Raw genomic sequence first — 20,289 nt, 5'->3', positions numbered from 1 at the left:
CTGTACCGTTTCTTTTAGAGAGTGTTCCCGGATTCAAGAGCCGGGTGTTGGGCAGAGGAATTGATTTGACAGGCAGATAATTGCAAAAGGTCTACTTCGTTTTGAGGCCTTACACTATGTGATTCTGTGACTTGTCAGGCCGCAACTCTAAAAAAGACGATGAGATGTTCTAGACCCCTTCACCCTGCCTCTTTACGAAAGAACCAACTTTTCTTCCCTAGCTAGAACCGTCCGCCCTACCTTTTTTGCTGAGCTGTATTACTGCGTAGAGAGGTGGTTTTTAGGGGACCCATTTGCCATCTCACGCGGATCAAACTGCGAGGTGGGGAGACCCTGGCTTTCTGGGCGTGGTAATCGATTAACGCAGCTCCCACAGGCGGTCTAGACACGCCCCGAACTTTTTCTTACGTCCGTCATATCTGCTTGTTCTTGAACAAGGATGGCCAGATCCAAGGTCCCCCAACTCTAACTGTCTGTTCGTAATTGTTCCCCGGCGCGGGTTGAGCATGGGTTCGGAAACCAGGGCAGCTGCGCCCACTCCCCCATTGCTCATGACCACGCCTGGAAAGCCTGGAAGAGAAAGTAACCGTATGGCGTATTCAACGAACACTGCCCACCAGCAACAAGCAGAATCGAGGAAGCCAGAAAATGCAGCAGACGAAAAAGCCAAGCCGCTTTTCTTACACTATGAATCCTTTCCCCTCCACCGTCATCCAACCAACCAGCACTCGCGCTCGCCAGGGTTTCGGTGAGGGCCGCCGCGGTCCCCGTCTGAAAAGGGCACTTAATCGTAGGTAATGGTGGGATGGGTTGGATGGATGGGATAGAAGGGATGGATGACTGACCGCATAATCCTTGGAAAGCTCGAGTCTTCCCTTCGCCCCTCCACCCCTGACTACTGCTACTTTACCTTGCTTTAGTGAACACACTTGCTTGGAGGAGAGGTCCAAGCCTGACTGACTTGTGGGTTGAAGGGGGTTGAAGAAGAAAATGGGAAATCATAAAAAGGCAGCCTGTCCGCCCACCACCATCGCGGTTCCATCTCCAGTCCGGCGCATGCATAGCCTTAGCACTTGAAGCAAATAGAATCTTCTTTGGGATCTTCTACCTCGTATTACCCAGCTTGTCACCCGATTAGCTGACGACGACCTAATATCAACACCGCCAACCCTATCCAACAAGCGACCACCTACTTCCTCTAATACCTCACTGCAAAGCACCGACTGGGCCCAGAATCTTGCGACATACACACAAACCACCGAGCTTACAACTCACCTATCCATCATACAAAATGTGCTTCGGAGCAGGAGGCAAGAAGTACTACTACCAAGAGGAGATCGTACCGACCCGGTACCATCACCACCACCACGGCCATCACCACCACGGTCACCACCACCACCACGGACACTCCCCGCGCGCGAGCTACACGAGCGTGAGGAGGTCGTACGTCGCCAGCAGCCCGCGGGTCAGCTACGTCGAACCCGTCGTCTACGAGAGGACGAGCCGCACCTACCGATGAGTCAAGCCAGTCAGTCAAGTCGGCATCAGCATCATGCTCCAGAAAAGCTGCTTGAACAATCCTAAGCATGTGGGAGCGGCACGAAGCGGGGGGAGTTTAGACGAGGGAACGGCCCATGGACGTTTCAGAGAGTGGGGGAAAGAAGAACGGGCAAATACATGAGACGGATGAAAGAAAAAGAAGGTTTATTCTTATGAGCCATGGTGGAAGAATATTGCGAACAGCGATAGCGAATATGGGAGGCACTGGTCTGGTTTCTTTTGGTTAGAGAGAAAGCTGTCTAAACGCGACTTCGGACAGGCGCTCGATCGTGTGATCACGAGAGTGTGGTATCCCTCGGCTTCTGGGGATCTGGAGTTTCTGTATGATTAATGTGTCTTTTCTGGACTGGGCGGTAATGATTGCTACGAAAGTTTACAAGTTTATATGATATCGGCTCGATCAACAAGCATTCTTCACGCAATGAAGTTTCTTCTTCTCGCATCTAGGGATGAATTTCCACCAAGTGCTTTATCACGAATGAAGAAGTGCGCATGACAAACCCATGCGGCTTCCACCGTCTGTGAGCCTCACACATTGCACAGCCGTGCGCAACAGAACACGGGATGAGCACCTGGAAGTTGCCCGAGTTTGGTGGCATTTGATTCCTCAGCCTTATGGGCTTGATTAGGCATTGTGCCTGTAAAAGTGTATGAGCACCTGGTGACAGACGTCCCTCTGTGAAATGTCTGTCACACGATGATGCGATTCGGAGGAAGCTAGTTGAAGGGGGGAGCTGTCCACCATAAGGTGGAGGGGAGGGGGACGATTTTCCCGAGTTGTCGCTTAGGGTCCCCGGACGGGTCATGACATCATTGGCGCGACCCCTCCAACCCCCCTTCGTCATCCTTCGCATCATCATCACCACACCTCCAAAAGCTGAGAGAGAGCTTGTTCTATTGTACGAGACTGTAGTAAACAGGTGAGCTAGCCGCACAAACCGCCCACCAAACTACAATCCTCGACGTGCTTCATTGCTACTATCTCTTAAGGATTGTCCTCTCACCACAAGATACTTGAGCTACCATGAAGGCCCATGCCCAGAGTGGTGGGAAGCTGTCGTGGCCTGCCTCGCTCTCCCCGGCCCGAAGAAGACTAGAGCTTCGAGCTACGAGAGCTACCCGGGTTGTTGCCAACGTACTTTCACTCTCTTGAGTTTAGTTTCTCTCCTGTGATGTGGAATGCCGGCCTGCCAGCAAGCCCAAACTATGACATGAGTGTCTCACTCGGCCCTTTCCTTCATCCCGACTGTGCCGTCGCAAAGGCTTTCCTTCCCCCCATCCTTTCCTCCCCAGAGACCCCTTCTTAAAGTCAACGCAGGACCCTTGTCGCATCGCATCGCGGCTGTCGCATCTTACACTGCAACTTTCCTCTTGACGAACACCCTTTTCCTGCGCCGTGCCCCAACTGTTTGAACCAGACAGGCGCACCTGAGTCTTGGCTTCCAAGATCCCGTAGATACCCAGACCCAGCTTCTTACTCGTACACATAACACTCCACCGGGACCAGGTTTATTCCTTCCCACCGCATCCTGGTAGCTCATTCCTCTGAGCTTCGCGATATCATCAGAAGGTACAGCTTGGGTAACAGAGGTACTTTGCTCTGAAATCCAGACAACCCCGTCATCATGTAAGTGAGATCCGCTTCACACAACATCACCCATCACCACATCAGCCAAAATGCGACGCTGGTTCTCCCCCCAAAATAGCGACGAGTGCCATGGCATCGCCATCAGCACGAAGCCTTTGAGCATTTCCGCTTCAGTGGTCCCCATCACGCCTCCTTCTACGTCTATACACAGCCATACCCACCAAGCTCGAAGCCCTCGACTGACACGCTCACAGGAACCGATCACTCTCCATCAGATCCAACCACCGCCGCAACGGCTCCCAGAACAACGGCGCCTCCAAGCGCGCCGGCTTCTCCTTCAACTCCCTCCGCGGCAATGTCCAGCCCGAGCTCTCGCGCAAGCTCTACAAGATCATCAAGAGCGAGAACAACCTCATCAACGCCCACGAGACCGCCGGCCGCGAGCGTACCTCCATCGCCACCCAGCTGTCCGAGTGGGGCGAGCAGACCAACGACGCCGCCGTCTCGGACGTCTCGGACAAGGTTGGCGTCATCCTGAGCGAGCTTGGCGAGCAGGAGGAGCAGTATGCTCACTCCCTGGACGATGCCCGCGGTGTTTTGAAGCACATTCGCAACACGGAGAAGAGTGTGCAGCCGAGCCGCGATGGCAAGGATAAGATTGCCGACGAGATTGCCAAGCTCAAGATGAAGGAGCCCCAGAGCGCGAGGCTCGTAGTCCTCGAGCAGGAGCTTGTCCGCGCCGAGGCAGAGAATTTGGTCGCCGAAGCCCAACTGACGAATATCGTACGAAACCATCCCCTCTCGCCTCACACCGATCATTCGCTAACAAGAAGGACAGACTCGCCAGAAGCTCAAGGAAGCGTACGAAGCCGAGTTCGCAGCTACTATTGAGAGGGCCGAGAAGCAAATCATCCTTGCCAAGCACGGCCGACGGCTTCTTCACCTCCTCGATGATACCCCTGTCGTACCAGGCGACGAGCGTCCCACATATCACCACGCTCAACAGGCGCGACAGATTCTCAACGACGCCGAGGATGACCTGCGCGACTGGCGCCCAGAGCAGGACGACTTCAACGCTGCACCGTCCGAGTCCGTGTCTAACACCCGGGGCACCCAGGACGCGGTACACGACGAGGACGCTAAGATCGTAGCTGGCTCGGTCCCTGGTCACCAGGCGGTTTCGGAGAAGGACACCGATAGCATTGTGAGCAATGGAACCAGGCAGACCGAGTCTGTGGCTGCTCACTAGAGCGGTACAGGGATTCGTCGTGCGATGCTTTCCAGTTTGTATGAAGGATATTAGGACGGACAGGCTGGAGTTGGAGATGTTAATGCTTGCATGTAATACCATTCTTACGGCCGCGCTTTCATGGAATAAAGATAATTGAACGAATCATTTTCGATGTTGAGAAGGTGTTTTGTAGAGTGACCATATTCTAGTTTTTTCTAATTTTGGTTCCTCGTCCTAACTCGTTGTTCATGTCTCGTCACCGCAATTTTGGGAGAGATCGCGCCTAGTGTTTGTCTAACAACTCCCCAGTGTTGAGGAAACCACGGAAAAGAGAATTATTCTCGGCTTGGCTGGTCAAATACATGAATGCCGTTCGTGAGAAATCAGTTGAGGTACGTTGGTATGTGAGGATGCAGGCAACAGCAGGCAGCCGACCCCGCTCTGTGCGACGCCCAACACGGTCCCATTGGAGAGGGACGAGGTTTATAAGTGGTGTGGTCGTCTGTACGCCACCACTCGCACGAGTGGTCTTTTTTGGCAACCATCACCTCCAATTATCATCTTTTTCATAAGAAGTCTTTTCTTTCGTTTCTACGAGGTATCGCCAAGGAAGAAGAAGAAGAAGAAGAAGAAGAAGAAGAAGAAATCATGGACTCAACCACGACGATTGACGTCTCGACGTACGACAACCAGCTCCAATGCCCGCTCTTTGGGACTTTACCGGGCGAGATCCGCAACGAGATCTTTGCGCTGGCGCTGGTGCAGGTCTCGGAGGAGGAGGGGGATACGGCGTACCCGAAGGACTCGTACTGGTATCGGCCTGGGTTCACGGGGCCTAGGAAGAGCAGTAGTAGTTTGCTGAGGGCGTGTAAGCTGGCGTATGTGGAGGGGCAGAAGGTGTTCTTGAGGGAGTTGGAGTGGGCTTTTTGGTTTGGTATGTTTTGTTTCTTCTTCGTTATTTCTTTCTTTTTTATCATTCCTCCTGTGCCCCTGTCTGGCCTCTGCACGAAGGTCTTTGCGGAGAATTTGACGTGGTTTGAGTTGTATGGTCAAGGAAACTAATCTCGTGTATGAAAATCTGCAGACCGCGGCCCGGAGGGAAGAACGAGAAACCACGCCTGCGAGAATTTCTTCTCCGCCCTGACGGAGCAACATGCGCGCGACCTGACCAAGGTGCGCTTCTTTACGCAGATGTACTGGCTCGAAGACGGGCGGAACCTGGCGACGCTGTTTGCGCAGCCGAAGTTCCGGCCCGAGGTGTTGACGATCACGGTGCGGTATTCGGACTGGTGGCACTGGGAGAGCGACGAGCCTTTGAGGATGAAGGAGGATTGGTTGCGGGGGTTCCGGGGGCCGAAGGGGTTGAGGGAGTTGAGGGTCGAGTATGAGACGCTTGTGGGGAAGAGGGAGGAGATGATGGGGATTGTGGGGAGGAATAAGGGGTGGAAGTTGGTCGTTGGAGGTGGTGGTGCTGGGAGGGATGATGGGAGGGGAGGGGGGGAAGGGGAGAGAGAGGATGGAGAGGAAGAGGAAGAAGGGTATTTGAGTGCCGAGGGGACGGAGCTGGTGGAGTGGACTTGGACGGGGGCGAGTAAACTCGGCGGGCAGACGTGGGCTCATCACGGGGAGGGGGATACGGTTGAGTATGTTGTTGTTATGGATACGTGGAGGTTTGTCGAGGGGAGGATGAGCGAGGAGGATCGGGCGAGGAGGATGGAGAGCCGGCCGTTGTATTCTGGGTATGCTCATCCGCATTATTTCGGGTGGAGTGAGGATGAGGATGAAGAGGATGATGATGAGGATGAGGATGAGGATGAACAGGATGATGATGGTGACGAGGAAGAGGGAGAGGATGACGAATAAGGGTATACCATGATCTGGCGGGTACGAATGGCTTCGGGTTGGTTGGAGGCTCTCAGGTGGATTTGTCTGCCGGACATGTCTTTCAAGATATGTGGTTGAGCATGCAACGATGATTATATGGCTAACAAGTATCTACGGGAACACAATTTGGTACCTTTTCTGGGGAGACTCCGAAGACAATTTCATGGGTCACACAACAACCAACCCACAATTATCAACCAGTTTCACCGCGCAAAGAGGGATCAGACTTCCCAGAGGTAGTCTATTGAACATATTTAAAGCGTACCAAGGAAAAGGGCGAGCCGATAAAAGGTCCCCCTATCTACTCATTTTGAGCTTTTACCCGCTAGGAAGTCTTGTGAACTTGAGCCTTTGGTAATGTCATTCTCATGATTGATTTTGTTGAGCAGAAATCTAACACTTTGCCCCAGAAGACACTTGCTTATCTCAAACACAAGCCCATAAATCATGTTTCTCTAGACTACAATTGCCTTGATGTGGTTCGAACCACTCTTGGGAAACGCCCCGAAAAAGTCGGCATCAAAGGCGACATCGCGCTCATACAGCGTATCATGCAACGCTAGCTCGAAGCCAGCTGACGGAGCGAAGATACGTCCCAGAGTCAGATAGATGCCCATATTGGCCACGTCCATCCCCACGCAGCTGCGGGTCCCGCGGCCGTAGTTGTTGACGTACTTCCGAAGGCGCTTCCTCTCACTCGGGTCAAGCCAACGTCCGGGCTCGAATCTGTGCGGATCCGGAAAGATGTTGGCGTCAAGGTAGATATCGTACGTGGAAACGGAAACGGTGACGCCCCGGGGTATCACCACGTCCCCGTACTGAATCTCATTGTCCGGGTCAGTTCTGGGCAAGCGGCCAGCGATGGGGTGGTTTAGACGGAACGACTCCTGGACGACTGCGTGTAGGTAGTTTAGCTCCTTGAGCTCTTGGTACGTGGGGAGTCTGCCGAGTCTCTTTTCGCATCCTGCTAGCTCTTTGCGGAGCCGTGCGAGCTCGTTGGGGTGGCTTAGGAGCATAAAGGTCGCAAAGGCGATGGCTTGGCCTTCTGTGTCGATGCCCGCGTTGATGCAGAGCCAGACCTCGTTTACCACGCGCGTCAACTCTTTTTCGTGGGCTGGGAGATTTGAGGCGAGAATGTGCTGGACGGTGGATTTGAAGCTATCATTACCGCTGCCGGCGCTACTAACAGTCTTTTCGCGTACATTTGTTGTATTGGTCGTTGCAGCGCGATACTGATCTGTGACGGCCTGATCGATCATCTAAGCAGAGAAGCCACACACTTCAGTTAGTCACGTGGAGGCTTTTTGTTCATGCTGACGCCGATGATGATGATGAAGTAAACCACCTACGTTCCGGAATCGTAGAACACGAATCATTCCAGGACTGACAGGCTCTGCGCGCTTGGCCCAGCGCGCAGGTGCTCGCATTACGGCAAAGAACCAGTGTCCGATGTGACGGCTGATCATGTTCATGCGACCCAAAGTCCTCGCAATCTTGAACATGTCATTTTCAAAGTCCTCGACGTCGACGAACCCAAAGTCGTAGCCGAGGTTCGTGGTGCACGTCAGATCGATGGCGAGGCATCGAAAAGCATGACCCACTAGAGATCATGGACAGGTCAGCGGGTCAGCAAAGTCACCAGGTACACACGCAAGACCTCTGACGATGGGGAAGTAGAGGTATAGGGAAATTGGGAGGGAAGGGGATTGATTCACAGGTCAATACGGCGCCGGTGCCCTTGGCAGCGCGGAATCTCGCGAGTAATCTTTGGACCAGCGCCTCGTATAAGTGTTCGCGAGACATGACCAGAGGGGTGGCGAACACGGGCAGGATAGCCTCGCGGCGCATCCGATGTAGCTCATGAGGGCTGAGTAGAGGCACGGAAGAACAAGGGGTCAGCTTATACTCGTGAATGAGGACGACAGACGTCCATAAGGCAGTCTCACTTACCCGGCTTGTAGGACACTGTTCGGCGGACCATTGGACCGGTAATACCACCACGGCCGGGACGTCTTTCTCGAGATTTTGAAGGCTTCGGCGAACTCTGGATCCCGAATGTGCACTTCCCATGGGTTTATACGCACTGTGGGGCCTGTATAGAGAGATAAGTTAACATATTGGAGTTGAACAAGTAACTCCGAATCACTTCGTCACTTACCTGATACATCATGCATGCGGTTGATCTCAGCCCAGTATCGACCACCCCCATCTTTGAAAAAGTCGTAATAGAACTCGTAGCCGAATGTGAGAGCGGCCAATTTCGGCCCAGGAAAACGAGCCAGAGGGCTGAAGAATAACCTGTAGATAACAATAGACACAACGTATGCCGTGACCAACAGTAGACAAGCTATGAAGTATACCATCTTTGCATGCTATTACAAAGTCGCGATGAGAAGGGTCCAGGATCAGTGCTGGAACAGATATGGCAGAAGATGCAGACGTATACACTCTGTCACTATTGGGAATCGCACCCTCGTTTTTGAGGCTTGGTCTGGCAGCTTGAGGTGCTTTCCCAAGGAAGCCATAATGAGAATCGGGCTTCCAATTTCCCGTCCGTTGCCATCTTTGATGCGACAATAGCCCGGCGTAACATTCTTCACCGCTCAGATAGAACCGTTCCAGCTCTTACTTTGAAATGACAGAGGTCAGACTTTCTCTTGGCCGGTTCAGACCCGTTGAACGTGAGCTGTCGCCGATGCAAAGTCAAAGCTTAGCAATCGCGTGCTCTCGAGTGGTCGTTCCCGTATACGTATTGAGCGAACCAGTCAGTGGAGTATCATCCTCGCAGTATTAAACCTTATCTCTGAAGTATTCGAAGTATGCATGTAAGATGTTTGTGGAAAGTACAACTACCAGTTTCTACAACATGACTCAGGGGATACCTTAATCAGCGGTTACGAATACTGGTGACTCTCATCTGTGTTGTATATACGAAGTACTCCATACCTCGCCGAAGTCTTTCTCGTTATTTCTACTCGAGATCCGACGAAGAGAAGTGATCCAATCTGAATCCTAAACCTTGAAAACTTTGTCAATTGTGATCAACATCAGCTGAAGTCAAAATCCCACCCCACACAGGGTGAAATGGTTGGTTGGCGAGTTTGACAGCATCGCCATGAATGTTGCCGGGGACGAACCGGAATGTAACATGGCCACACAAGCGGATCATGCCGAACGGGATGCAACTTGGCGATTACTAACGGCTGAGGAGGGACGGTCCGACGGGAAGTATTGCTGTTCTTCACGATTCATTTTACTTACCTTTGACGTTGACAGGTCCGAAACTCTAAAGAGGACCCCTTAGCAGTTCATCCAATGGCGATCTCTCGAATATAGATTCAGGCATCTGCCGGTGGTATTTGCGGACTTAACTCTTTGTTCCGGGCCTCGATGCTGGTCACCCATAGGACGTTCTTGTTGATCACTGGTCCTCCTGCGATGAAGGGGCTCAGCCGTCTAAGTTTCAGGAGACTTTGAGAATGCTTCACCCCGTATCGAAGGTTGTTCTAGGCTTATCCTGTATCCCCTTGCAAATAGAAGCTCCAATAGAGACAAGTTCCTGCGACCCTCATCAGGGTCCTGAAGAGAGGGGATTTCCATATTTCCCGATGGAGACTTCGGCGCCGGACTGACCGCTCTGGCGGATTGAACGGTGCCGGCAAGGAGGACCCGCCCGTAGTGGGAAACCTCCGTGTAAGCTTTGCTTTGTGGGACACGCGGAGTCAACCTGCATGAGACATCTTGTTTGTTGACACTTACGGATAGCCTACTCTCAGTTTCTAGTGTGATGGCAGGTGTGCTTTGCACCTTGGTGGTTCTGGCTCCGAAGTTCTGAATGTAGATGATATCCTCTATAACAGTTATGTTGGTTCTAGCTTTCGAGGATGTCTGCAATTTGCTTGTCTCATTGTGTCACAAAAAGCGGGCCCACTCTATGTGGGCAGCATTAACCACATCCATATCTCGTGACACACCCCCTAGACGCCTAGAGCCGTCATCCGTACAATAGGCGTTTATACTGCGCCTTAGCCCTGCAGATAGCAGCCTTAGCCCCACAGGTAGCAGACTAGTTAGAAAAACCTCTGCCTATACGGAGACTCAAACGGCCGCCTCTCGCTTTTCGGGTGCACAACCTGTAGATAATGCGGTACTTAACTATTATAGTAATAGCGGATAGGAGCTAGGCTTATAACTATTACGAGTTATAGTACGTAGCAATAGGCATACGGAGTATAGTAAAAGTGGCTTTATTATTAAAGTAGAAATAGATAAAAAGAAAAGGTCTATATATATAATATTTGAAATAGATACGTAATTTAGTACGTAACGGGCACTTTATAAAGTACAATTACTATCCCTATTACGTAATATACCCCCTAATTACTACTACTAAGGAGCTATTATACCTAAGATAAAATCTCTAAATACCCTTATAAAGGCCTAATTTAGTTAAATATAAATAAAGGAAAATTAAGTATAAGGGATATGCGTTTTTTAAACCGCGTTTATTATAAATATATCCCTTTATTTAAAATAAATAGAATCTTAACCCGGAATAGCGCGTATTTTACTACTTTTAGTATATAAATTACTAAGGATAAGGCTACCTAGCCGCCTTATATATATTTAAATTCTCGTAGTATTACTTAGTTATTTTTTTTTTCTTCTTTTTAACCTCTTATAATTATTATAAATACCCCCGTTTATTACGCGCGCGCGCCTACGCTATTAAATCGTTTATTAATTTTATTTTAAATATAAATATTTAATATATTCGGAAATAATAATAAGTTTTATATAATTTCTATAATACTTCTTATATATACGTTATATAGTTTATTAAGAGTTTAGATAGGTAATAATACTAACGAGCCCCTCTAGGTCGTTACCCCCCCTTATAACCTCCTATTTACTTATTAAAGCCCGGTTACTAAGCTCTCCCTCCCTAGTTAAGAAAATATTAAAGCTACTAATCGAGACGCTAAGGACTTTATTAAGTTCGAGGCTCTCTTTAGTAGCCGTAATAAAAGTAATAATAAAGTAAATAATAATAATAAGAGCTCTAATAGGCTTTTACTTATCCCCCCCTCGGAGTCTAAGAATAAAAATAAGACTAGTTTAAATAATAAGCTTTTTAAAAAGGGTATATTATATACTTATTATCTTAGGAATTTATATTTAATATTATTCTAAGGTTTAAAAAACGCAAGGCTAGCTTTTTTTAAAAAGGTAATCAGAAGTAAAAGAGAATACTAAGAAGTTAAAGTACCCCTCGTAATAAATATAGTTCTTTTTACTATTCTAGGCCTATTTAACGTATACTTAGTCCTTAAAAAGCTTAAGGGAGAGGCTCCTAAGGAACGGGAGATCTAATACTTACCCTATTTTAAAATAGCCCTTTAGTATATTAATATTAAGGATAATAGTTGTTATTTTATAAAAAGTAGTAGCTAGTATGCGCGCTATTTTAACGGCCGTTTAGTTAAAGGGTATATTAATATACTAGTCGTTTTATAGCTAATAGCCTAGGCCCTTATTAAGGCTATTATAAATAGCGCTCCCTCTCTTATAAATATATTATCCTTTTTTATCGTTAAGAAGCGCACTTCTAATTATAGTTTTAATAAGATATTACTAAGCTCCGTAGTATTATTTATTAAATATATAATAACTAGAGGATATATAAGAACTATATCGGCTTTTATATAAAAGACTTTTTTAATATATACCCCTAGTCCTCTCTCGCGCTTATTATAATTATTTATAACTAACCTCTTATTATACCGCCCGCTTTTATACCCTAAGTTATTAATTTAATAATCGTTCTAGCTCTTATGCCCCCCGCTACTCCTATTACTCCTAGCTTTATAAACTTTAAAATATATAAGACGCGTTTCTTAATACGCATACTAACCCTCCTCCTTAGTAACGCTATATTCCTAATAATCGTATACTTTATAAATTAAGAGTTTAAATAATAAGTTTAAGCCTAGGTCTTATTTTTATATATATATACCCTATAAGGCAAGGTTATTTTAGGAGTTTAGGCCTTCGGGCTATAAAAAGTTTTTATTTTATTTATTTTAAGCCTCTAGGCCGCACTCTAGGTTCCGTCTATCGTTTGCCTTTAGGTATTAAGTTTTTCTAAGCGTAGCCTAAATTAATTATTTTTAACTATTTTAGCTATTTATAATAGCTTTTTACGTATCGTAAAAGTTAAGAAGTATACGGAAATATTCGAACTTAGCTCGTAAAAAGTTTTTAATAAGTCTATTTACTAATATATTTTCTATTAATATATAAGTAACTTCGAAGCTACCTCTAGCGTACTCTTATTTTAATTATATATTCTATATATCGATATAATAAAATCGAATAGCTATTCTTTCTCCTTCCCTTACGATAAGTCGAATTATTTACTAATTATCGTAGTTAACTAACTATACTTCTCTTAAGTTAAGGGCAATATCCTTGAAAAGGCGCTTTAGAGCTATAGTTTCTTTTACGGTTTCCTTAAGGTAAAGAAGCTTAGCTTTAGTAATTAATATTATAACTATTACTTAGTATACTAATTTCTATTAAATTAGGCCGTTAAAAAGGAATATTATATATCCCTAAAATAATCGTCGTATTACTTTATTATTTATGAAGCTAGTATTTCTAATTAGAAGTAATAATTACGTACTTAGTATATTATTATAATAGAGCATAAGATATCTTATTATATAGAGATATTAAATATAATAGTTAATTATTTTAATATAAGTTACGCTTAGGTTAGTTAAGAACCGTAATAATTATAAGTAAATAAAAGCGACGTTTAGTCTAATTATAATAGCTATATAAAGCACACTCCCGACCTTCTCTTAATAGCTCTTTATTTCCTCTTTTATTACCTACCCCTCGTTTAATTTAAACTCTTTTTAAGGAAGAGGGGTAGCTAGATATAATAAATCTATAAGGTTAAAGCGCTTAGTAACTCGCTTAATATATACGTTATAAATAAAGTAAACCTTACGAGTAGTACGGTCTCGTAAAATCCGCACTCTAAAGAAGTAATTAATCGGTCTATTCTCCTTAAAGTTAATATATTTTTTTATACTATTAACAATCCCCTAAGCCGCTTTCTAGTCGTTTTAATAGTATAAAATAATAAAGTTATCGACGTAAAATATTAGTATTACTTTCCTATTTACGGTTTAGTAAATATAGATCTCCTCGTAGCTATATATTATATTTATACTACGGAGTATAGAAGTAAAAGTTTAGAACTAGAGAATTAGCAAGTTTTAAAGGCTATATAAAGCGTATTAGAGTTTATTTATTTTATTAATAACCTTATATCCCTCTAGGAGTTTAATAATTACTAGCTTCTCGCTCTTAAGAGGCGCGTTAAGGAATACGTTAATAATATTATACTAGTCTATTTTAAGGTCGAATTAGGTAGTTATTATTATTATAAGCCTAAAAGCCTTTGTGGTAAGCGTCGAAGCGTACGTATTTTATAAAAGGTTAAGTAGTTATATATCCCCCTTTATATATATATATACTTTTACCTCGCTAACCTCGTTATTAACGTCGTGCTTATAAGTATATACCTATTTTAATAAAAGTAAGATCCCTTATTTAGGATTATAGTTAACCTCTTTTTATATACTAATATCCCTTAGCTTTTTTATTTCTATATCCATAATATCCCTAAGTAACTTCTATAGTTATAATAAGAGATATTTAATATTACTAAACTTTTTTAATAAGCTCTAAAAATTAACTTTAGTAAGTCGTAGTTTCTAAACTCCTCTAGAGCGCTTTAAATAGGTCCTATAAACTACTCTTTTTACTACTTAATAAAGTATTATATATCCTATACTACTTTCCTCTATAGTTTTTTACTAATTAGGTATAAAGGTAGAGAAAAAGCAGTCCTAGAGACGGTTATAATAATTACTATCTCTTATATTTAAATATAAGAGCGTTATAAAGATACTACTATTAAAGCGTTATAGAGGTCTACGGGCCCAGTTTAAATATCTAGGACTTAATAAAGCTTTACTTAGTACTTAATAAAGTAGTTCTTATAAGCTCTATTCTTATATAATAGTAGAGGTTTATTATAAGGGTTCCCTACTAATATTAACTTTAGTATTAAGAATTACTTCCTCGCGATCGGTACCTTATTTACCGCGTACTCTAACGTTTTACTAAGAGCCGTTAGGAATTAAAAGCTCGAGAACCTTTATAATATATATAAGCGCTCGTAGGGAGGACTATAGACTATATAAAGCTATTTATAACTTAATTATTATATCCCCTTTTTTACCCCTACCCCCGAGCTCGCGTAAGGGGGTTATTTTAGGGGTTAATAATAATAATAAAACTATATTAGCCTCTTTAGCCTTATTTACCGCACCTTAGAGTACGTCTATCGGTTACTTAGCGTCTTAAATAATTAAAAATCTAATAATAATACTATCCTCGATTATAAAGTTATCTTAAGTACTAGTATTTCCGAAGTCTAGATCTACTTCCCCGAGTGCTCTAATTAACTTATTATTAATATTAAAGAGTTTTTATATCTCTTAGATTACTAGATTTACTTACTCGCTTACGATAGCTTATTCCTCGTATACGGGATTATAAAAAACTTCTTTATTAAACCTAATATTCCTTATAATAAATACTTACTTAAGCGCGGGTACTTAGACCTTATATAAGTTATACGTTTTTAGTATATATCTAACTAAGTATCCTATATACCCGCGGGGAAGTACTTTAAACTCCTTTTAATATATACCCTTTTTACGATTCTTATAAAGAGGGTATACTTAGTAACTATATATATAAAGGCTACTAAGATACGGGGTAACCGGTTTAGAATCCCGTACTTAGTAACCCGTTTATTACTAGCGTTAATACCGCTTTTATTAGTTAATTTTTATTATAATAAGTAAATCTCCTTTATTAGCCTCTCGTAAGGTAATATTATAAATAAAAATTACCGCTAGTATTATTTCGTCCTATAAATTCATAAAGAAGTTTATAAAAAGGCGTATCTTACGAGCTTTAGTAATTACGAATTAACTTACTCTTTTAGCATTACTTACGGGTTTTTTTATATATAAAAATAGAAGTTCTATTCCGATTCTTAGCTTGCTATACTATATCTTATATATATATTTAATATTTATAATTAGGAGAGCGGTCTTATTATTATTTTTAAAAAAGTAGATTGGAGTCCCTTTTTAATAATAAATCGCTACTTTAAGGCTCTATAATATAAAAAGCACTTCCTCCTCTATTTTTATTTTTAAAAAGAACTTCTTAAGCTACTTACTATATTCGTTAGAAGCTATAAATATATATTATTATTTACTAAGAGATAGTTCGAAATAAAAGAGATCTTAGTATATATAGTACTATAGCTATAAGGCTCTTCTCGAGGGTAGTCCTCTTAAAACTACTATTTTAGCTTTAAATAATATATATACTTTATACTTAACTTATAATAAAGGTTTAATACGCATACCTCGAGTCTTATATAATAATTAATAAAGAGTATTAGGTCCGAGATAACCTATTTTAAAGTACTAAAAGAGCGCGCTATTAGACCTCTTATAAGTACGTTAATATAAGTAACGGAATTTTCTATAGCTAACTAATAATATAATACTAACTAGGCTCTATAAAATACGCTTAAGGTTTATAAAAGAAAGATAGGATTAGAGGAGCTTATATTTAAAAAAGATTAAATTATTTTTTTAAATAAGCTACTTTTTAATAATACTCTTATAAAGCGTTCCCTATTATAAAGTATAATCTAGACCGTAGTACTAAAGTGCGCTTCTATTTAGTAAAGTCTTTAAAACTATATTAATATAGAATCCCTTAATATAAGCGACGTTCTAGAGCTTTAAATCGTAAGTTCCCTTTCCCTTAGGTCCGTCTAAGACGCTTTTTATAATACGAGTACTACGTGTAGTAATAGGTAGTATAGTAGTTCCTAATTTAACGTAGTCTTTATTACTTAATAATACGTAACTCTTAAGTTTAAATAAGCTCTTATTGTTAACTAAATATATTACTCTATAGCTATTTATTACTATACTTTAAAAAAAGGGGTAAGTATTACTTATAGGGGTACTAAAGATTACGTTTACTTCTAAGTCCTAACTCTTTATAAATATAGTAACTACGTAGCCCTCGTCCTAGTTTATTAATAAGCTCGCTATAAGTTAGTTAGAGGATCCTTTTAAAAACCTAGGTTTCTTAGGGGTTCTATCGTTCCTTAACTAACTAACTTTCTTAAGCTTATTATAAAGTAATTTCTATTTACTTAATTTAATAGCGGCAAGGACTTCCTCTATATAGCTCCTTAGTATTCGTATTAGTAACTTACTAACGTTTCGGCTTATAAATACTTATTTTAATTTTTAATATACCGTAGGGCGCTATAAGTATACGTAATTATAAAAGTATATAATATTACCCTTATTATTTACGTCGTTAACTAAGTTAGAGCGTTTAGTAAAAGTAAAATAAGCCCCTCTTTAACCTAAAGGTCGTTTAGTATATATGTCACGGCAGTGGGCATCAGGGCCCCTGTGGGCCCCGTGGCTCAGCCTCAGGCTGCGAGGCTGAGCTCCCAGTAGTCACGTAACGAGCTAGACCGCTGGGCCCAAAGGGCTAGCTCGCTAGCTTCTGCCCACTGTTCTGTTTTTTCCCTTTTTATGTTAAGTCTTTAGTTAATTAGGTTAATATAGTAGCGTTCTAACCTGCCTTAAGTTCCCTTTCGTAATACTACTTAACGTTACTTAATTAACTATTCTTTAGAAACGGAACGATAATATCTTAATTAATTAACTACTTATTATACTAACTAACTACCCCTATTAAAAAAGCGCATAAGAGAGCTAAGTAATAGCTAACTAAATTAATTATATATAAGTAGTATAATTAATACCCCCTAAATATATACCCCCTTTACTAAATATAATAGTTAGAGGATATAGCTAAGGAGGCCAGGTCTCCTTTCGTACTAACGGCTTTTAATAAAGTCGCTACTTTTATAAGTCCTAATAGAGCGTCGTAAGCCCTAATAAAAGCACTAAGCTCTTAGTTATCGACCCTAAAGTTGCGCTATTTAACTAGTTAATAAAGCGCTTCTTATTCTTTATTACTTAGGCCGATCGCTTAGCGTACCTTAATAACGTAGTTAACTAGCTTATTTTATTTATTTATATCCGTAACAATATCCTCTTTAAAAAGAATACTAAGTAGTATATTAACCTTGACCTTATTTAGGAGCTATACTTTAAAAACGACGGAAAGACCTTATTTAAGTAAATCGAATAGTAGCTAAAGATACGTATTACTTAGTATTAATTAGAGTAGGTCCTAGCTTTTATTATTAACTAGCTAAGTAATAGTACGGAGCACTTATACGCGATAACTTATAAGAACCTTAACCTTATACGTATTACTATTATAGAGCTCCGTATTATAAAAGAAGCCCTTACCCGAGCCTATATTAATAATATAGCTATAATTAAAAGACTAGAGTAATTAAAGAACGGCTCCTAGGCTAGCTCTATTTAGGATACTGCTACCCTTAGTACGCTAAAATAATAGCTAGTACGCTTAGAGACGTAGAGTAGCTACGAGACTACTCTAGCCTCGTCCTATCCCGTTACTTATAGCTCTTAGAAAATACCTAACGTACCTATTTTTATAAGTAATAATACTAACCTTAAGTTCGACTACTAGCTCTAGCGTATTATAAAGTGCTTAGAAAATACTAACTATAGTACGGATAGGTATTACTTAAAGTATATTATTAATAAGATTAGAGGTAGTATTACGGAGTTTATATACCTAATACTAACCTTTAACGAGATTATTACGGCCGAGTAGCTACTTTACGAGCTTAAGTTAGCTTATACTAGCCCGACCGCTATAGACGACGCTAGTCGTAAGCTAAATATATTTATAATTACGCTTAAAAATATTTACTAAAAGCGCTCTACGTTCGCTAAGCTCGCGCGTATTAATAAGCTTTTAGAATCTTAGTAAAAGCGCCGTTTTTATAATAAGCTACTTATATATCTTCGTAACTAGGCTATATTAAAATACTTAGATAATACGGCTACTTTTTAGAAATATACTAAGTACGTTACCTAGCTAGCTAACGCAATATAGCCCCCTTTTATAAAGGACTACCTAGTTAAGGCTTCTAACTAAACTCGCTAGACCTCGAGTAAAAGTAATAAAAGTAGCGGAAATAATAAAAGTACTAGAGGTACTAAATAGGACCGAGGTTATACCTCTACTTATAAGACGATCCCTAAAGCCCTATATTAAAAGCTTAAGGATAGTAGCGCTTATTTTATTTATAATAATACTAGATATATCTTTAAAGACTACCCTAAGAAGCTAAAGACCACTATGGCCGCTATTAACGCTACCGAGGGCCTTGCTAAGATAGAGTCGGGTTCGGAAAACTAGAACCCCTAATAAAAGTAAACTCCTAGCTAGGGGATACGTATAGAAAGGATAGAAGATTAGTAATTAATTTAGTAAATCTAGTACGTATAGCTTTAACGAGGTAATGCGGGATATTCTTATAAAGAATATAAAAAGTGAATATTCATATAGAAGCAAGAATATATGAATATAGGGGAAATAAGCGTATATAAAAGAGGTTTTTGTAGTAAAGAGAGTAATATAGTTAAATTACTATATGAGAAGTTGCTTGCTTAACGAAAGGTCTAAGTAGGCAAATACACGCCTATATATAGGCATAAAAACCTCCTACTAGAATATTCCATTGCTTATTAATTATAATATAATTAATAAGCGTATACGTAAGTGAATGCGTAATCGTAGTACGTAATTCCGCCTCGAGTAAATTCCAGATTATTCAGTTACCTTCCAGTACTTTCCATTGCTCACGTAAGCTTATATAAGCAGTATTGCTTACATAATCAATACCTTTAATAATCTACAGAAATCGTAGATTAATATGGTATATAGTTTGCTTACGTAATATTGATAATAAGGCGAATAATAAGGTAAACAAAGTTACCTTCGTAACAGTATACTTTTTATATCGTGCTTAAGCGACCTTTATATTACCCCTAGCGATCTCCTAGGCCTCGTATATTCCCTAAGCTATACGCTACGCGTCGGTACGGTTTAGCTTCTTTTTTATAAAGCCGAATTAGTAAGTTCGCTTAGACTAGTTAAAAGAAAGCTATAGCTAGCGACTAAATTCTACTTCGTATAATAATAGCCCCGTAGTCTTACTAAGCTAAGTAATATAAGCAAAGTCGACTACGGGTAGCATATTGCTCTAGTTATCCTAGTATTAATTAACTAGTAGTCTTAATTACTATAAGATATACTAGTTTAGTACCTCTATTTAGCCGTCCGTTTATAAGTAATCCGCTATTAATAGCTATAGCTTAACCCCGTAAATCTTATAGAGCTCCCCCTAAAAATTAGAGATAAATTAGGGGCCTCGGTCCGACGTAATAGTTTCTAATAGGCCGAAAATAGGTAACACCCGCTTATAAAATATCCGGCTCATATTTTTTACTATAATAATCTTATAATAAGGAATAGATATCGCCCTTTTACCTAAGCGGTCTACTACTACTTATATATTATTAAATCCTTTCTAATTAGTAAGGATAGTTATAAAGTCGGTAGAGATATACTACTACGGGTAGTTAGGTACTAATAGTAGTCTTAGCTCCCCTAAGGATTTATCGCGCGGCTTTTATAATTAGTAATAAGTATAATAGTTCTAAATATATTAATAAATATCTACCGTTAGGCCCGGCTAGTAATACCGCTATTTAATTATTTTTATAACCTTATTACGCCCCGGGTAGGTAAGGAGTTTTTACTTATAGACCTCGCGAATAACTATAGTATAGAGGTTCTCCTCCTCAGGTACTACGAGTTTCCTATTTATTACTAATAATCCGTCGTTTTAAATAAACTAGCGCTCGTATCCTTCGGTTAC

General features: G+C 41.7%; 4 protein-coding genes across 4 annotated transcripts; 2 read left to right on the top strand and 2 right to left on the bottom strand.

Moving 5' to 3' along the window:
- Nucleotides 1-1,291: 1,291 nt before the first annotated feature.
- On the top strand, nucleotides 1,292-1,519 carry CLUP02_05712 (uncharacterized protein; the record flags this gene model as incomplete). Its single annotated transcript, XM_049284718.1, has 1 exon — nucleotides 1,292-1,519. One exon carries the CDS (start codon nucleotides 1,292-1,294, stop codon nucleotides 1,517-1,519), a length of 228 nt encoding a protein of 75 aa, XP_049141861.1.
- An 845-nt stretch (nucleotides 1,520-2,364) lies between these two features.
- CLUP02_05711 (sphingolipid long chain base-responsive protein LSP1) lies at nucleotides 2,365-6,242 on the top strand (the record flags this gene model as incomplete). Its single annotated transcript, XM_049284717.1, has 13 exons — nucleotides 2,365-2,480; nucleotides 2,571-2,686; nucleotides 2,755-2,808; nucleotides 2,870-2,967; nucleotides 3,097-3,187; nucleotides 3,233-3,347; nucleotides 3,403-3,931; nucleotides 3,987-4,352; nucleotides 4,408-4,475; nucleotides 4,689-4,754; nucleotides 4,803-4,839; nucleotides 4,905-5,313; nucleotides 5,464-6,242. The coding sequence occupies 13 exons, from the start codon at nucleotides 2,365-2,367 to the stop codon at nucleotides 6,240-6,242; spliced, it is 2,844 nt and encodes a 947-aa protein (XP_049141860.1).
- Nucleotides 6,243-6,718: 476 nt separating this feature from the next.
- CLUP02_05710 (cytochrome P450) lies at nucleotides 6,719-9,432 on the bottom strand (the record flags this gene model as incomplete). Its single annotated transcript, XM_049284716.1, has 10 exons — nucleotides 6,719-7,522; nucleotides 7,613-7,863; nucleotides 7,928-8,130; nucleotides 8,214-8,355; nucleotides 8,422-8,635; nucleotides 8,720-8,857; nucleotides 8,893-8,949; nucleotides 9,060-9,122; nucleotides 9,210-9,275; nucleotides 9,340-9,432. 10 exons carry the CDS (start codon nucleotides 9,430-9,432, stop codon nucleotides 6,719-6,721), a joined length of 2,031 nt encoding a protein of 676 aa, XP_049141859.1.
- Nucleotides 9,433-9,719: 287 nt separating this feature from the next.
- CLUP02_05709 (uncharacterized protein) lies at nucleotides 9,720-19,204 on the bottom strand (the record flags this gene model as incomplete). The annotated part of the gene is made up of 2 exons (XM_049284715.1): nucleotides 9,720-10,161; nucleotides 19,188-19,204. The coding sequence occupies 2 exons, from the start codon at nucleotides 19,202-19,204 to the stop codon at nucleotides 9,720-9,722; spliced, it is 459 nt and encodes a 152-aa protein (XP_049141858.1).
- Nucleotides 19,205-20,289: the final 1,085 nt, after the last annotated feature.

This window comes from Colletotrichum lupini, chromosome 3 (genome assembly GCF_023278565.1).
Source record: "Colletotrichum lupini chromosome 3, complete sequence".
NCBI lineage: Eukaryota > Fungi > Ascomycota > Sordariomycetes > Glomerellales > Glomerellaceae > Colletotrichum > Colletotrichum lupini.
This window is presented reverse-complemented; position numbering and strand designations above follow the sequence as displayed.